Source organism: Anguilla rostrata, chromosome 2 (assembly GCF_018555375.3).
Source record: "Anguilla rostrata isolate EN2019 chromosome 2, ASM1855537v3, whole genome shotgun sequence".
Taxonomy (NCBI): Eukaryota; Metazoa; Chordata; class Actinopteri; order Anguilliformes; family Anguillidae; genus Anguilla; species Anguilla rostrata.
Window position 1 is genome coordinate 25,473,305 of NC_057934.1, and position 18,879 is coordinate 25,492,183.

At 41.1% G+C, this 18,879-nt stretch overlaps 1 protein-coding gene across 5 annotated transcripts in view; it reads right to left on the reverse strand.

The window, feature by feature from the left end:
* cbx1b (chromobox homolog 1b (HP1 beta homolog Drosophila)) overlaps positions 1-18,879 on the reverse strand; it is a 35,489-nt gene that overhangs the window by 12,382 nt on the left and 4,228 nt on the right. The window contains exons 1-5 of one of the 5 annotated variants that reach the window (XM_064321404.1): positions 8,298-8,594; positions 8,023-8,146; positions 7,307-7,364; positions 6,206-6,290; positions 728-899 (exon numbers count right to left, since the gene is read on the reverse strand). In XM_064321404.1, the coding sequence (XP_064177474.1) occupies positions 728-899; positions 6,206-6,254 (221 nt within the window). In that variant the 5' untranslated portion in view covers positions 6,255-6,290; positions 7,307-7,364; positions 8,023-8,146; positions 8,298-8,594. Of the gene's footprint in view, positions 1-727; positions 900-6,205; positions 6,291-7,306; positions 7,472-8,022; positions 8,147-8,297; positions 8,595-18,879 lie in introns of those variants that run through there. The other 4 variants (XM_064321403.1, XM_064321402.1, XM_064321405.1 and 1 more) reach the window with 4 other exon arrangements.

Below are 18,879 nucleotides of genomic sequence, written 5' to 3' on the forward strand. Positions count from 1 at the left end.
TGAGTAAGAGTCGGGGAGGGGTTACAGAACCACAAGCACAAGGTCGTAGCATCTGGTTCAATCCGAGGGATATAGTTTAAATACCAAATAAATGTACGGTATTGTTTTGTATTGATTGATTTCCTTAATTAAATTACAATAATTTTTTTTTTTGGCGTAGTTTCAGCTGACATTTCGTACCTGCATATTTTGATCTAGAATTGCATGGTTGGTACACAAAATGCGTGCAGGTAGGCAGGTCTGCATTAGTATTTCAATTTTAACCACTAAATTATATGGTAATAATTTTATGAGACTGATTATTACTAAAATTCTACCTATGGCACCTACACTAAGAAGAGTCATCGCCACTTCAAAAAGGAAAACTTAGGAGCCAGAGATCCAGCTATTCCACAGTGCATTGCTCTCTTGCATTCATAATAAAAGGTAAAACCTTTATCAGGAAATATATTTTTTTTAAAGTAACCAGTTTTGAACCAATCCTCAGCATTTGGAATCTTTTTTTTTTTTTAATTTAAATTTCATTTAATTAAATTTTTTTTTTTTTTTTTTGCTTGTTTTATGCACACCAAGCCCCTTGTAGGAAAATGCATATTCAGAACATTGTTAGGATCCTAAAAGGAAAAACAAAACATGAAGGTTTTGGCATAATACTAAGTGAGCTCCCATCAACACTGAAAAAAACCATGCTAAACAATGTGTGAGTGCGTTTCCCCCATGTACTCACTCTGAGAAACCCTTCCACTTGAGAAGGAATTCCACCTTGCCCTTCACCACTCGTCGATCCAGAACCTTCTCCACCACATATTCCTCCTCCTCTTCCTCTACCACCTCCTCCACCTTCTTCTTGTTCTGCTTTTTCCCTGTGGTCGCTGCCAGCTTGGTGTCTGACTGGGGGGCTGCAGAGGAATGGAACACACAATGGCTTACGATTGGCCTAGATCAGTCAATGCTCTCATTCATCCAAAATGGCTATAGCTTTACAGAACAGCTGATCACTCCTTCAATACTGGGGCTGAATCATGCTGTAGACTCTCAGGCTCCTTAATATTGCTTGTGTTTGATTACAAAAGAAAAGCCTGCAAAAATGTGAGCAGTATGGTTTATAAATAATAATAGGGAAACAATGAGTAATAAAGAACTCCTAAATCAGCCTAAACAATCTAAATAAGACAGCAGTTACCATGGCTGCATCTTTTGCTGAACTGGGCTTCCCAAGAGATTGACAATAATGACCAAGACTGGTACTGACCAGGGGTCTTATGCCATCTTTAATAATGTGCTGCAATTGACTCTTAATTCCTGTGTGTAACTGGTTGATTCAAGATGGGACATATGCATACCTGAGAACTGTGACACTTCTCCAGAGACAAAATATATAGTGTCATGTAAAAGTACTTGTTCCCTCCCTAATTTTTTGCCATCATTGCACATTTATCACACTGAATGGTTTCAGATCTTTAGACAAAATGTAGTATTAGATCAAGGGAAACAGAGTAAACACAAAACATTTTTTAAATTTATTTAATGAAAGTTATCAAACACCTACACTACACTGGTCAAAAGTTTTAGAACACCCCCATTTTTCAAGTTTTTAGCTGCGACTGCAGCTCTTTAGCTCTGTCTGTCGGTCAGTCGGTTTGTCGGTCGGGTCCACGTCCACAAAAGTGTCCGACCCCTTAGTGGCCATAGTTTTCGCCCCAGGAGGCTGAAATTTGGCATGGAGGTTGGTCATGACCGAAGGTAGAGCTGAGTAACTTTCAGGCCGATTGACTAAGAGGGGGCGTGGCCTATCACAAAAAGGCGCATAACTCCCGAATGGATTCACAAATTTGCACAAGATTTTGTGGAAAGGTTGGTCATGTGCCAAAGAAGTAGTCACGTGTTTGTGTGAGGGTGTGTGCATGGATGCATGCACACATGGATGCATGCGCGTGTGCGGTTGCAGTTATTGCAGATTCACGCTTGTATTGAAATTTAAGCAGTTCTATTGCAGTGAATGACCTGGAATGGTACAAAGATAAGTGGTAAACTGCCAGATTTAAACAAGTAATGGGTTAACAACTTACAGCTTTTCTGCAGCAATGGAAGTAAATTAAGCCTTGAAAGTTAAAGCAAATAATTCCTACAGGTGTCCCAACTTTTGTTGATTACAAACCTTCTGTCTGTATACAATCAGTGTTGGAACAGACTATTACTACACCCTCTGAAGCATTATTTGGACAATATTGCACTGCAGGAAGTAGTATATTGCTATCATAATGGGGAGAAAAAGGCAATTAACAAAGGAAGACAGACAGACTGTTATAACCCTTAAAAGTGTAGGTCTTTCCTTTAGGGAAATTGCAAAGAAAGACAAGGTGTCAGTGAGTACAGTTTCCTACACCATCGAAAGGCAATTGGAAACTGGAGGAAACTCTGACAGGAAGAGGTCCGGCAGACCCAAAGCCACAACAAAATCAGAAGACAAGTTTCTGAGACTCAACAGCTTGCGTGATAGGCGGCTCACAGGACAACAGCTTCAAGCACAGCTTAACAGGGGTCGAAGTAAGCAAGTCTCAGTTTCAACAAGAGAAGACTTCGAGCTGCAGGTTTGACAGGTTGAGTGGCAGTACGAAAGCCATTGCTAAAATGGCCAAATAAGGAAAAGAGGCTTGCCTGGGCCTTGAAGCACCGGCAGTGGACTACTGAAGACTGCAAGAAGGTCTTATGGACCGATTAATCAAAATTAGAAATCTTCGGTTCATCACGTAGGGTTTTGTACACCGTCAAGTAGGTGAAAGGATGGTTCAACAGTGTTTGACACCACCTGTCAAACATGGAGGAGGAAGCATGATGTCTGGGGCTCTTTTTCTGGATCCAGAGTTGGCAACTTACACAGAGTGACTGGCACCCTGAACCATGCATTATCCTCTGGTTAACACCTAGTTGGTCAGGGGTTCCTCCTACCGCAAGATAATGACCCAGAACATACCTCCAGGCTATGTCAGTACTATCTTAGAAGAAAAGAACAAGACGGCAGGCTTCAAATCATGGAATGGCCAGCACAGTCTCCAGACTTAAACCCCATTGAGCTGGTTAGGGTTGCACTGGACAGAAGGGTGAAAGCAAAGTAACCTACAAGTGCAACACACTTGTGGGAACTTCTTTAACAGCATTTGATTTCCATTGTAGAATGAATGTCACAAGTGTATTCAGCTGTTCTTTCTGCAAAAGGCAACTACTTTGATGAGTCAAAAAATTAAAATAAATTGTGTTAAACAGAACGATTCCATGATTTCTTTATCTCCAATTGTTCATTTGTTCTATGCTTTAATTTCAGAGCACATTGAAAAAACTGCATAAATTTCAATAAAACCTGGAAAAATGGAGGTGTTCTAAAACTTTTGACCGGTAGTGTATATGATTCATGTGAAAAAGGAAATGCCCCCTCAGGCACTCAATCAACCAATTAACCAGATTTCATTGATAATTACATCCAGCTGATTGAACACAGCCAGGCTTGATTGCAGCCAGCCCTGTTGAATCTAAAACTCACAACTTCACAATTGAACCTTACGATCAGAGTTAAGTAGACACCAAAAAGTTTCTACAAGCACACTATGCCACGATCAAAGGAAATTCCAGATGAGATAAAAGGTTGTTGAATTATATCAGTCGAAAGGGTTACAAAGCCATTTTAAGGCTCTGGGACATCAAACAGCAAGTAGAGCCATTATCTCCAAATGAAGAACACTTGAAACAGTGATGAATCTTCCTATGAGTGGTCGGCCTACCAAAACTGTGCAGAAACAACTCATCCAGAAGTCACAAAAGATCCCAGAGGAGCTGATCCCTTCAAAGATCTGCAGGCCTTTCTAGTATCAGATAAGGCCAGTGTTCATTACTCCACAATAAGAAAAAGACTAGGAAAAAATGGGATTCATGGGAGAGTATCACGGCAGATAAATCACTGCTAACCCAAAGAAACATAAATGCTCATCTCACATGTGCATAAAGCACCTGGATGATCCCCAAGCCTTTCGAGATAATGTGCTATGGACAGATGAGTCAAAAGTATAACTTTTTGTATGACACAGGTCCCATTATGTCTGGAGTAAAGCAAAAACAGCACTTCACAGTAAGAACATCACACCAATCATCAAACATGGTGGTGGTAGTGTGATGGTGTGGGCATGCTTTGCTGCTTCAGTGCCTGGATAATTTGCCATTATTGAAGGAACCACAAATTATCTTCTGTACCAGAAAATTCTTTTGAAGAATGTCCAGCCATCTGTCCATGAAGTGAAGCTAAAACGTAACTGGGTTATGCAGCAAGACAATGATCCAAAACACAAAAGCAAGTCTGTATCTGAATGGCTGAAAAGGAACAAAATTCAAGTTTAGGAGTGGCCTAGTTGAAGTGCTGACTTGAACTCAATAGAGATGGTATAGCAGGACCTGAAACAAGCAGTTCATGCTCAAAAACCTACCAATTTCGCTCAGTTAAAGACGTTCTGGAAAGATGAGTGGGCTGAAATTCCTCCACAGCATGTCAAATCATAAAAGGCATTTGGTAGCAGTTATTGCTGCTAAAGGTGGTGCAGCCAGTTAAGTAAGGAGGCAATTACTTTTTCACATGGGTGTTTGATAACTTTCTTCATTAAATACACAAAAGAACTAAAATAAATGTTTTGTTTGTTTTGTGTTTACTCAGGTTCCCTTTGTCTAATACTATTTTTGTCTGAATACCTGAAACCATTCAGTGTGACAAAAATGCAATAATAGACAAAATTAGTAAGGGGGCAAATACTTTTTCACAGCACTGTAATAATGGTTCCATTCTGCTGTTAGCATGTATGGCTTATCTATCCATCTTAATCTCACACCAACACACTCTCACACACAGCATTACAGCACTCACATATATAGAATGAAACACTATGACTACACAATACATTAACTCTATCCTCAGCCCCCTGCTCTACATGAATGGGAAGGCAGGCATTATTTCACTGACCCTGATTACCTTTGTGCACACTTAATCATACATTTGTAAAAGCCATGTTTATGTAACCCATGCCTATATAAGGGTCAAGCAGAATGCAATATCAAACCAATACACTTCAAATGGTGAATGTTACCTAGAGACAGACTATCCTCTCAAGAGGTAGTGAGCAGAAGGCATAGGAAACAAAAGCTGCCCTTCACTAGAGCTGTGAGCAAACTAAACCTGCCATCCAAAGAACGGAAGGCAATTTCTCTGAAAATGCTGTAAACTTAAGAGCGTGAGAAGATATCTTCATTTCAAGCCTTATATTAAAACCATATAACCTTATAAGGCTTTGAAATTTAGCAGAAATTATTGTAGGTTTTTCTTCAAACCCATAGTTTCACTTTATTTAAGTAAAATACTACTTTTACTTTTTTAGTAAAGGGGGGGATAAAAAGCTCATGGAATGCAGCACATGGATGTAAATGCAATACTAAAAACACAAAGGGTCACAGGTATGGGCCGGTGCCTTCTAGCATCTAAAAATGTCTTCTGTAAAGGAGTACCCCCCTCAGGTTCAGTTGAAAACATTTAACCCCAGAGCATTGCTGCTACATCAAATTAGGGTAATCAGTTACAAGGTCCAATTTGGATTCACTGATAAAAAAAAGTATCATGAAAGTGTGGTTACCACTTCCCATGAATAAAACAGACCTCTTGAGGTCCAAACAAATCATGTAACATCACACAGTGCCACCAACTCACATCTACAACAAAGTATTCTTAGCAGATGAACACTTTCAAATTTGTATTAAGTATTGTGTAACCAGTTATTTTGACTGTACATTTATTTGTCATTCAGTATTGTATTGTTTAATATAAGGAAATATTAAATTTGAGACCATTAATAATAACATCAAATGTAATATTAAAATGTGTTTCTTTTTTGATTGTTAAAGGGGAATGCCAACCGTACAGTGACACTTCAGTTGAAACTCAATTGAACAGCATAAATGGTATCTCTGCACAAACAAAATTGGTAATAATTAGACTTTCTGATGACAACAGCTAGTCAATACAGCAGAGGTCCCCAAATGTTTTTAACTGCAGAGCTGTACTCCTTTCCAAAATGCTACTGCTCCCCCCCAGCCCCACCCTAATCTTTATCCTTCCCCAACATTGAAAAGACAAAACAGTGGAGAAGACTGTACATAGAAGAAAGTTATCGGAGACCTTCTGTAACAGTGGGAGCATCATTAGGGGGTTCTGAAGACTGGCTCATTCTTGGCTGGGCAGAGTCAATGGAACCAGCGGGTTCCTTTTCAACGTCAACAGTGTGGGGTGAGGGGGGGTCGGGAGTCAACGTAGCAGCAAGGAGAAAAGCACAGGGGTGGAGAGAATGGGAAGTCATAAGAACACATGGCATCATCTGACAGTCCTCAGAGGTGGGGCACTACACCGTGTGCCATGGGGCTGGGGTGTGCATACCGTGCATCAACAAGTGTGGGGTGCAAACCCCAAAACTTGGGCTCAAACCATCCTGGTGATGGGGAATACATTTTCCTGTGTAGAAGCACAACAATTTGTTCACTTGTTTCCATCTCCATCTGTTGATGCACAGCATGAAGCCCTGCCCCATAGTCCACCTGATGAACATATTTATAAAGTGGCCAGAATTTATGCACATCAAGGAATGGCTTCAAAGACCATGACATCTGTACTTGTCCTCAAGAAGCTGACAAAAAGATAAGTTTGTTTAGGTCTCATATACTTGCCATGAAAAGAAAGAAACAGAAAGGCATCTGCATGTTTCTTGACAGCATGTGATTAACTCATAAATAGTAGCACAAATTGTCATTTGATTATACTGACACATGACTATACTGATTCTTTTTGTCAGCATTCTCTCCTCAGCAACATTTCCTCTTTGCAAATGAGATGGATGTTATTTTCCTGCAGCAGATAGGACAACCACTAACCTTTGACCTGGTCAGTAGAAACTATGTAAAACAACAAATACAATCAGCATCTTTTGGATGTACAGCAAATTGCACATAAATCAAACCTACATACATATGTGTGTTGGCAACTGATATGCATGACAACATTAACTTCTGCTCCTTGGTCTTTTAGACATTTGGAGAAATGTATTTAAATCAAAAGCATGCTAACTAGGTAAAGGCCATTGTGCGGACGAGTCATTTTCCAGTTTGCCGGCAGTTGTCATCCCAACTTGTACAGCCAATTTATAGTAAGTAAAGGGGCAACAGATTTACTAACACAAGTTACCTTAGTGAAAAGAAAATCTACAGAAAACATAAGGCCGATACCTACCACTCACGGTTAATGGATAGCCCAAACATCCTGTTGGAAGACGGGCATTTCTTGTAGGCTACATGATATGAGCATAAAGATACCACCATTCGCACACGCCTCACTCCAGAAGAGGCTGTATAACGAGTAATGAACCAACGTTGCACGTAGCTTAACACTCGAAACCTGTAAGTCAAATACCTTTTTCAGACATACATCACTATTGTGAACTATGAAGAATAAAATGCGACATGCAACTAAAGTTCCACCAGCTAGTAAAACATGCGACAGATAAACACTATCTTACAAAACCACAAGTACTGTAGATTATCTGAAAAAGACTCTCGGATACACTTAGTTAAAGCCAGGAGCTAGCAGTTGATCAATTCGCAAAAGGACCGCGCTGCATGCATGTCAGCGTGAATTTCCTGCTGACATATTAGCAATGCTAGTCTAGAACGTTGACGGTTATACAACGTTCCATTTAAAAACGACACAAGTCAACGAACACTATCAGCACGCGGATATAAATATACACTGATATACGCAACGATACAGCAGCATCAATTTTGCAATAAATGTTTGGTAGAGAAGCCCTTTCCCCGCGCTAAGTAAAATGAATAGCCTGCGTATAGATAACTACTGCAGCGACAGCAGGATTGAAGGACTGGTACATAGGATTATCATTAATTATATGTGCTAGTAATGTAGCTTGCTAAGAAATAAAAGCCATTTACTTATTCAACTGGCTGGTTTGATGAGGTGTAATCGCGTTAATGCAATCTCTGGTGTCGTGCTTGGTGGGTTAGCAACCCGCTTCTACTCCTCCATGTTGAATTGGTTCACAAACACGGTCAGGAGCTGCATGGTTAAACGTAAAGTGAATCAATGCAACGCTTTCAAAAATAACATAGCCAGTAGCATCTGCAGAAAAAAGCACATCAAAACATCATGACATGAGTGTTAAAACTAATTTTTGGTCACACACCAGAGCAGCTTAAACGCAACTTACCTCTAGCTAGCTAGAAAAATAAAACAACTGTTTGTGTTTAACAGTGAAAACAGTTAACTTGTGGTATTAGCAACCATTCAAATACAAAAATTATAATTATCTTTAATGTACAAGACGGTCTACGGAAATAACTAGTCTACAGAAATGACCTAATTTGCTATGAATAAATTAGTACGACGCTGTATTTTCTTAAAACAAATCTCGTTTAACGAAACAAAAGACATCCACTGCTTCCAAGATCTGCACCGAGTGCCTCATCGACCCGCCACCTCGTATCGCGCAAGCGTACAGTTGGGCCCGAGATAAAGGAATCCCGGGAGTTGATGTTTTCTCTCTGTCCCTGAGACAGTGTCAAGTGGGTAGACTTTTTTTTTAAAGAAAGTGTGATGTAAAACACATTGGAAAAAAGTATGAACGTTTGTATTTTTATATATTTTAAAATGAAATTTTTAGTGCATGTGATTTCTGATTTTAAATCCAACTAATAGCCTTCCATTTTCTTCACAATAACTAAATATACTACTATCCAAAAGAAATAAAAATTTCCTGAATTATCCAACAAAATGTGGCCCGATGTTTAATCAGCTTAAGATAATGTGGCCTTTATGAATCTCATTTAAGTTTTGAAGTGACTGCAAGGGAATACACTTTTCAGTAGAAGTAGAAGAATGCCAATGTTTTAGTAAACTGCAAAAGCTCAAAAAAGGAAAATGTATAAATAATATCCCACCATATATAATTTCTCATTTTTCTGTGTTGCAAAGTCAAATTGAAATGTAACCTGTTTAAATGAGTTTTTTTTTTCTTATGTAAGCAACTCTCTAAAATGACATAATAGCTTAATAATAAAATTAAGATGTCTTCAGAAATACATGAAAAACCAAAAACAGATTAATCGTGCAAGTAGCCTATTCACTCACATGGACCCCTTTTCCACTGTAGGGCCGAACGGTTCTGAGCATGGAGAGGAATAGTTCCAACGGTGTTTCCACCTGGAAACGGTTTGGCGCGGAACGCTTACAAACTGTGCCCAGCACAATATTTTCGGCACGGTTAAGGCGCTTTTCCACCGTAGGGCCGAACCGTTACCAGGGCCGCTCCGTGCCGTTCCGCGCTGCTCAGGACTCGTGGGAATGGTTACCGTTTCTGTTTCCATCTGTCGGGCTGCTAAAACCAGGACTAGGAAGTATCTAAGAAAAACTAGTGAGGACAGAAAGTGACGCGGTGGATCAGCGACGGCGACCCGTTGTGTATGTAATAAATATGCGCCAGTTGTTATCGTCACCCCCCATTCTGTTTTGTTTATGTTATGTTATTGTGGTGGGGTGGGCATGGTTTGAGCGTCGGCTGCAGAGAGAGAGAGAGTGAGAGGAGCGGCTCTCGGATCCTTCGTCACAACTGTCAGGTGGAGGTAATCAGCGCCGATAATTATCAATTGTTTAATTGCGCTGATTGCCTCTGATTGTTTTCAACAGTGAGCCTGGGGGGTTTAAAAGCGGAGACCGGGAGTCTTCGGGAGCGAACGCCAGAGAGAAGACGGAACTGCACAGAATTACCGAAAAACAAAAGATCTGTGTTACGTTGTAGCCAAGCGAAGCCGTTGGCTTAATAAAAGAGCACGCAGTGCTAACAAACCAAACCGTTGCCTCAAGTGAGTCTGTTGGAGGGCAGGAGGGGTATTACACTACTAACTAACGCTTACATTACAGTGTAAAATATCCACATTATATAATACCACTAACCTATTCAGAGACACTCAATTTCAAAAATAACGTCTATAACCAAAATATTTTGAGCAGTAATACTTACATAGCAATGAACATTTTATCTGTGTTCAGTAGACGGAGACAGACAGTAAATCAACGTACAGTTCAATCCGCTTCTGTTTTGTCCCAGAAAACTATGTCAGATAGGTCTATCAGCAAATATATGGCTTAGCTATGCCCAGAGATCCTCAATAATAATAGTATTCTAAAGCACTGGAATCAAAAGCGAAAACCAGGCCATCGTGAACAAGAGGGGGAGAATCCAGAGACTTTGGAGCTTTTGCGACAGTGGGAGAAGATTGTGGTGGCGGATGGTGTCCTCTACCGACATGTGACTGATACAAGAGAGGGGCCAGTGAACCAGCTGCTCTTGCCAAAAACTCTTCAACCTGAGGTATTAGAGAGCATGCATGATAAGTGTGGGCATCAGGGCGTGAAGATGACCTTCAAGCTACTGAGGGGTTGGCACTACTGGCCAGGGATGCACCAGGATATTGAGGACTATTGCAAGGGGTGTGAGCGATGCATTGTGGCCAAGGCTCCCCAGCGCAATGTAGTCACTGCCAGTTTGCTGGCCTCGAAGCCGTTGGAGGAGTTGGCAGTGGACTTCATAGTTCACCGTCCTAGAGCCATAGACTGATGGCCGTGAGAATGTCCTGGTACTTACTGACGTTTTTTCTAAATTCACTGTTGCTGCCCCCACCGAGATCAGAGAGCCACAACAGTGGCGAAGATGTTAGTAAGGGAATGAATCCAGAGGTATGGTGTTCCTGAGCGTATCCACTCAGACCAGGGCAGATGTTTTGAAGCGGAAGTCATTCAGTCTTTGTGCAAAATATATGGGATGAAGAAAAGTCATACTACACCATATCACCCACAAGGGAATAGCCAATGTGAACGGTTTAACCGCACCTTGCATAACCTGCTTCGCACTCTCCCCCAGGATAGAAAGAGAAGGTGAGTCGAACATCTACCAGAAGTGGTGTTTGCCTATAACATCATGGAATATGCAAGCATGGGGTATACTCCCTACTTCTTAATGTTTGGGCAGTCTTCTGACTTACCCATGGATGTTTTGTTGAGTAGACAGCAGGAATAGTTCTGCAGTACGGTGGATGAGTGGGTTCAGAAGCACCAGGAGCGCCTCCAGGGGGCTTACAGCCATGCAAGAAGGCAAATGGAACATGCAGCAGAAGCTCGGAGACGGTGCGCTGGGCCTCCCTCACGTGATAGCACACTACAGGTGGGGCAGTTAGTCTATAAGAAGAACCATAGCTTTAGTGGGAGACACAAAATCCAAGATATCTGGATGAACACACTATTCAGGGTGCTCGCACAGCTTCCAATGGACCAACCAATTTATACAGTGGCCCCAATAGATCAGTCAGGACCACCCAAGAATGTGCATCGAACGGAGTTGCGGCCATGTGGACCCAGGTTGAGGGAGCATCATCAAGATGTTCATCCTTCAGGGGCACCGGGCACTGTCCACAAGGCACTGGCCTCAGATGATAACTTTGAGGGAGACACAGACCATCGGTCAGCACCTAGAGAGGGGGCCCTGGGCGGAAGCAAGGAAGATGAGCAAGAGGTCGATCCCCCAAGTTTGACCATGTCTAAAGAAGAGAGTACTGAAGCTGGGTTACCTCAAATGGAATCTCACTCTAGACAGGAGGTGCGGCGCTCAAGTTCAAATACATTGGAGCATGGAGATGGTAGCCCGTCTTCTCCTCAAGTAAGACCCTACATAGTGCAGGGGTTCACATTGTCTTCAAGTTCAACTTCCTCAGACGATGGTGATGTTGAGCCCTTCTCCCCAGGGGGCCCCCAAAGATCTCGAAGAAGCATGGCAGGAAAGCATTCAAATCCATATCGTCTGCCGCGGCCGGTGTTTAGGGATCGGGGGGTATAATATGGGGCTGCAGCTCAATGACCTGTAACCTCAGAATCTCTTTATGTTTCAGTTCTTAAAGACATATTTACAGCTTTAGCGACAAGCCTCGGTCGAGAAGCAGTGTCAGCCATAGGAGAGTATGTTGTTAAAATCCCCTCATTGAGACAATGAGGAAATTTGGGGGGGGAAGAGTGTGACCCAGTGAAGGACGTTTTCACCCTGTGGGAGGGGTTTCCAAAGGAAGTGGGAATTCGCGAGGGAGGAAATGGTCCCTTTAAAAAGGTCTGTTTGATCTGCACAAACATATGCACTTGGGAGAACAGCATTGCATTTTATGCCAGGGAAGCAGCGCCGTCAAATTCAAGCACGCTCTTTGAATCCTAAGTTAAATGTTTGTATTGCTATGTTGTCTGTTGTCCGATTTCTCCCGATGCGCTGAGAGTAATAAGGATTAGTTTAACATGTGTAATGAGTGGTGACAAAGTTGGTTTTGATAGGAAGTGAAGTAAATATTTTATTATCTACTATAGTGGATTGAACGACCCGCTGTGAGGTGGGATAAGCGGCGATTTGTTTGGCCTACGTTGCTGGTGGGTTTCATTTGAACACTATGTATGGAATTGAATGTAGGGGGTTCTTAATGTGGGCGGGGATAATGCGTTGCTTGTATAGTAATTGTGTTTTGTTTGTTTCTTTTAGAATAGGTGTTTGTCACTGATTTACTAGACGGTAATTCAGCCGTAGCTGAAGGTTTGTTTGTACCGCTAGCAGTAGCCTGTGACCGCCTTGCTCCTGTATCTCTGCCTAATTACTGGATTGATTAAAACCTGTGAAAATATAAGTGGTAGTACAGAGATCATTTAACACGGCTTGCTGGGCTCCATAAATGAGTTCAATCTGAACCTATGCAAGAAAAGATTACAGTATTTTCCAAGAAATTACGAAAAATTGTTAACAACGTTTCATTAGGCGCAGCGTCTTTTACTGCTACCATCACAGAGTGAATGCGTAAGTGAATGTGATGATAAGAAAATTTTCGGTTACGCTGACCTATAAAATGCTATTCCAAAAGCAAAATTAGACATGTTATACATCGTTAGAAAGCTTATACTCTCACCTACTGAATACATTAATTGTCAATCAAGCCAGACTGTACTAAAAAGGGCGACAACACCGTAAACACCACGTGTGGTATTACGCACAGCTATTTTGGAAGGTACCCAGGCATCACAAATGCATGTATATTTCACAAACGGATTGTCCAAGACAATATATAGCCACTCAGTCTCAAAAGGGACATCTCTACGCCTAAAACCAATGGTAAGGTTATGTATTTATTCAATATTTAGTCCCAGATATTGACTGTAGAATGGCATAGTATAGGTGAGCTAATAAGACAGCTCAATAAAGTGTGAAGTGTGAACAATCAAAATCTACCTCTGGTGTCTAATTACTCTCATCACCACAATCAGTAAAAGTACCCTTATACTGAAGTGCTGAATATATATATTGCATTATAATAATAATAATAATAGTAATAATAGATTGTATCAGTCATTATCAGCCTCATCAGTATAAAACACAAAGTTATTGTTATTGTTATTTAGCTGTCTACCACAGCATATTGGAGATATGAAATAATGAATATGAGCTCAAAGTGCAGACCTTCAGCTTTAATTTGAAGGTATTTACATCCAAATCAGGTGAACGGTGTAGGATTTACAGCACTTTTTATATGTCACCCCCCCCTTTTTAAAGGACCAAAGGCAATTTGACAATTGGCTGCTCAGCTGTTCCATGGCCAGGTGTGTGTTATTCCCTCATTATTTAATTTACAAGTAAGCACACAAAAGGTTTAGAATTGATTTCAAGTGTGGCATTTGCATTTGACATCTGTTGCTGTTAACTCTCAATATAAAGTCCAAAGAGCTGTCACTGTCAGTGAAGCAAGCCATCATTAGGCTGAAAAAAAACAATAACCCATCAGAGAGATAGCAAAAACATTAGGTGTGGCCAAATCAACTATTTGGTACATTCTTAAAAAGAAAGAATGCACTGGTGAGCTCAGGAACACCAAAAGGCCTGGAAGACCACGGAAAACAACTTTGGTGATGACAGAAGAATACTTTCCCTGGTGAAGAAAAACCCCTTCACAACAGTTCGCCAGATCAAGAACACCCTCCAGGAGGTAGGCGTATCTGTGTCAAATTCAACAATCAAGAGAAGACTTCACCAGAGTAAATATAGAGCGTTTACCACAAGATGTAAACCATTGGTAAGCCTCAAAAACAGGAAGACCAGATTAGAGTTTGCCAAAAAAACATCTAAAAATCCTGTATAGTTCTGGAACAACATCCTATGGACACATGAGACAAAGGTCAACTTGTACCAGAATGATAGGAAGAAAAGAGTATGGAGAAGGGAAGGAACTGCTCATTATCCAAAGCATACCACCTCATCTGTGAAGCATGGTGGAGGTAGTGTTATGGAATGGGCATGTATGGCTGTCACTGGAACTGTTTTCCTTGTATTTATTGACGATGTGACTGCTGACAAAAGCAGCAGGATGAATTCTGAAGTGTATAGGGCTATATTATCTGCTCAGATTCAGCCAAATGCTTCAAAACCCATTGGACGGCGCTTCACAGCACAGATGGACAATGACCCGAAGCATACTGCAAAAGCAACACAAGACTTTTTTAAGGCAAAGAAGTGGAATGTTCTGCAATGCCAAGTCAATCACCTGACCTGAATCCAATTGAGCATGCATTTCACTTTCTGAAGGCAAAACGCCCCAATAACAAGCAGGAACTGAAAACAGCTGTAGTAGAGGCCTGATAGAGCATCACCAGGGAAGAAACCCAGCGTCTGGTGATGTCTATGGGTTCAAGATTTCAGACAGTCATTGACTGCAAAGAATTTGCAACCAAGTATTACAAATGACAATTTAATTTATGATTATGTTAGTTTGTCCAATTACTTTTGAGCCCCTAAATTTAGGGGGGCTATGTATAAAAATGGTTGTAATTCCTACATTGTTCATACAATATTTCTTGACAAAACCCTTAAATTAAAGCTGAAAGTCCACTTAAATCACATCTTGATTGTTTCATTTCAAATCCATTGTTGTGGTGGCATACAGAGCCAAAATGATGAAAATTGTGTCACTGTCCAAATCCGTATGGACCTGACTGAAAATAAGTAAATAAATAAATAAAAGTAGGACAGTATGAATTAATAACTAGTTCCAAGCTCGCATCACCATCTGGTAAGAGGATAAAATTCAGCAGGAGCTTGAGGGAAATAAAAGAAATGAAAATGTCTTTTGAAAAATATTGCTGTGTTTGAGGGAACTCGGCATCGATCATATGCCTGAAGGGTGTCATTTTTAAATAATAAACCTGAAACAAGACAACAAAAAACACAATTCTAAAATCACAATACTTTTTTCTTGCCTCTTTGACCTTTGCTATCTGTCTGATTATCAGACAACAACATTACAGGTAAAACAAAATCAGGCTGACTTCTTCCTCCATGTTTGCTGTTGCCATTCTAAGCTGTGCATTGAGATGATGTCAGCAGTCAAATCATCACTTTAATGCAGTTGTCACTACCACCATCATGCTTTGTCAATGTGGTGACTATGCAGCTATGGAGAAACAGGGGTTCAGTGTTCTATCATTCAATGCGCAAACCATGCAAGAACTGCTATTTAGCTGCAACTTGCACTGTGGTCAAGTGAAAAACCTTTGGAAAGGAATATGAGACCATGACATGATGGGACCTGAAACCTGGTAAACTCTACAGAGGGAGGGGGCTTCTATCTATTCTGTGACTTCCCGCTCTTATATGCCAACAGGGCCAGGGCCAGCACCATGCCCCCTTTGTCCTCCCCCTCATTCCCTACCCCTACTCCCACCTCAGGATCAGAACACTGGACACACAAATCAAACAAGTATCAGGTCAAAGGTAGTCCCTGAGTGAACAAACCATCTTCTCCCAAAGATAACCCTGACGCAGCACTAAATCCAAACACCAAAAATTCTCCACCCAGTGTCTGGCCCCAGGCCTATCCAGTCCAGCAGCCAACCGCAGATCCCACACCATGGACCCCCTTGGAGCTACAGTGGACCCTTGGGGGAAACCCCCTCATCTTTTCAGGACAGAGCTCACTGGGCAGTTAGGAACAGAGGCCTGCGAGTGGAATTTCCAGGGGTGAGTAGATGCCCAGATAACTTGCACACAGGACCATCAGCAAAATGTATAAATAATACAAATAGATATTGTAAAGTCCATATTGTAATCCACTCAAGTCTGAAACAATAGCAGATCAACCATGCCTGCTGCCCAGATAGTTTCGGGCAACTTATCAAGGACAATTCAGGTTATAAGCATAGGAGACAATTTGTCACCACCAATCGGCATCGTAGCGACTCAATTATAGAATAGCAGCTGGAGTGGGTGATCAGGAACTATTCCAAAAAAGGAGACTTGGATAACAAGGTTCAGACTAAGTCCTCTGATTCCAGAATACGTTTCATGTATTTCTGACAACTGCTATTCCTGTAAATAAACATAATTTTTCATCAAGTTTGAGAGACCTTCCATTTTACAATATAATCAACAGTAAAGCATTTGACAAATCAAAAAAGAGGCATCAACTCTCCCCCCCACAACACAAGTGGATGAGCTCCTCCAGTGCTGCTTCTTCAGGAATTGGCATGTTCCTGATCTCCCCAGGCCTGAGAGTGCACACTTTTTCCATCCGAGCAATGCTCTTCTCAAACAACCACATGGTGACTGTGTCCTTAGGCTGGGAGAAACTGATACAAAAAAGGGACAGAGGTCCATGGTGAATGAACACTAACCACCTCCAGGACACCAAAGTGCGACTCTTTCATTTTTCAAAGAAAAAAAGCGAAGCCCGTGACCTTCACAGCAGAGACTGAGCGTTCTCTAGTCCCAAGGCCTGTATTCCAGCAACAAGCATGTGGAAGTCAAACAAAGCCTCCTCACTCTATTCTGCTCCAAGCTCCAGATCCTCCAGCAGGATGAGAAATGCATAATGTTTTTTTTTTTCTTTTCCACAGGGCATAGTCCAAAGTTGATAACATATTTCCCTTTATAACAGCAGAGCGGTAGTGGTATCTGAGGAGACTGAATTCTGGGAAGTGGCCAGGGAGTTCTAGAGTTTTACAAGGATCTATACACTATAAGACCAAGGAACAGAGCTCTCATTGATATATTGCTGAGCTGGCTGGACACACAGTGAGCCCCATAATGTTTGGGACAAAGACAGTGTTTTTTATTCTTAATTTGGCTCTGTACTCCACAATTTTAGATTTGTAATCAAACAATTAGTTAAAGTGCAGATTCTCAGCTTTTATTAAAGGGTATTTTTATTTTTTGGTTCACCATGTAGAAGTTACAGCACTTTTTATACATAGTCCCCCAATTTCAGGGCACCATAACATTTGGCACAAATGGCATCACAGGTGTTTCAAATTACTCAGGTGTGTTCAATTCCTTCATTGATAGAGGTATAAGAGATCTTTCAGTATCTAGTGTTGATTCTAGGCTTTTGATTTCCTTTGGAGTCTGTTATTGGTGTTTGTGAACATGGGGAGCAGAGTTTTGCCAATGAAAGTGAAAGAAGTCATTGTGAGAGAGAAATAATTTTTTTTAAAAACAGTCAGAGACATAAGCCAGACCTTAGGCTTACCAAAATCAACTGTTTGGAACATCATTAAGAAGAAAAAGAGCACTGGTGAGCTCAGTAATTGCAAAGGGCCTGGTATTGCAAGGAAGACCTCTACAGTTGACGATAGAAGTATCTTATCTGCTCAGGTTCAAGCAAATGCCTCCAAACTCATTGGATGACACTTCATCCTAGATTTTAAAAAAAGAAAACAAACTGCTAAAGCAATAATGGATTTTTTCAAAGCCAAAACTGTAAAGTTCTTCAGTGGCCACGTCATTCATCCAATCTGAATCCAATTGAACATGCGTTTCATATGCAGAAGAGAAAACTTCAGGCAACTAGCCTCCAAAACAAGCAGGAGCTGAAGATGGCTGCAGCACAGGCCTGGCAGAGCATCACCAGACAATATAGTATTCAGCACCTGCTGATGTCTATGGGTCACAGACTTCAAGCAGTCATTGACTGCATGCAAAGAATAAGCAACAAATTATTAAATATGACTAGTTTCATTTCCATAACATTAATATGTCCCAATCATTAGGGTGCCCTGAAATGGGGGGGCTATGTGTAAAAAGTTTTATCATTTCTGCATGGTCATACCAAATGTATAAAAATACCCTTTAATGAAACCTGATAATCTGCACTTTAACCACATGACAATTGTTTGATTACAAATCTAAAATTGTGGAGTACAGAGCCAAATCAAGGAAAAATATATCTTTGTCCCAATCATTATGGAGCCACTTTATGGGTGGGGGAAGAACATGAAACCAATTGACCATGAACTATTTGAGCCCTGAGTATCTTATCCAGGTCATGTGTGTTGCTTAAACCAGCACAAAGCACACAGCCCTAACCGGATCCCAGCTCATTTCTAACTGGCATTGTGCAATCTCTAGAAGGACAACGTGGTCGAATTTTTCAGTGTGGTAGACAGGAGCAGTTATGTGATTCACAGAGTTCAGTGGCACTTGTCTTAAAGAAGAAGAACTGATGGATCTCTGGAACTGGGGGTTGATCAACCTTATCTCTGTAAGAAGGCCAATCACAGACAACCAGCTACTTGTGAGTGGTGTTATATAATCCACTCTGGGGAGAGAAGGTCACCCTTGAGCCTTCTCAGTTTAGACAAGGAGAATACTTTTGATGGGGTAAGCCAAGTGTACTTGAAGAGAGTTCTAGAGGTTTGACTTCCCACTGCTTCCTCCTGCATTGGACAAA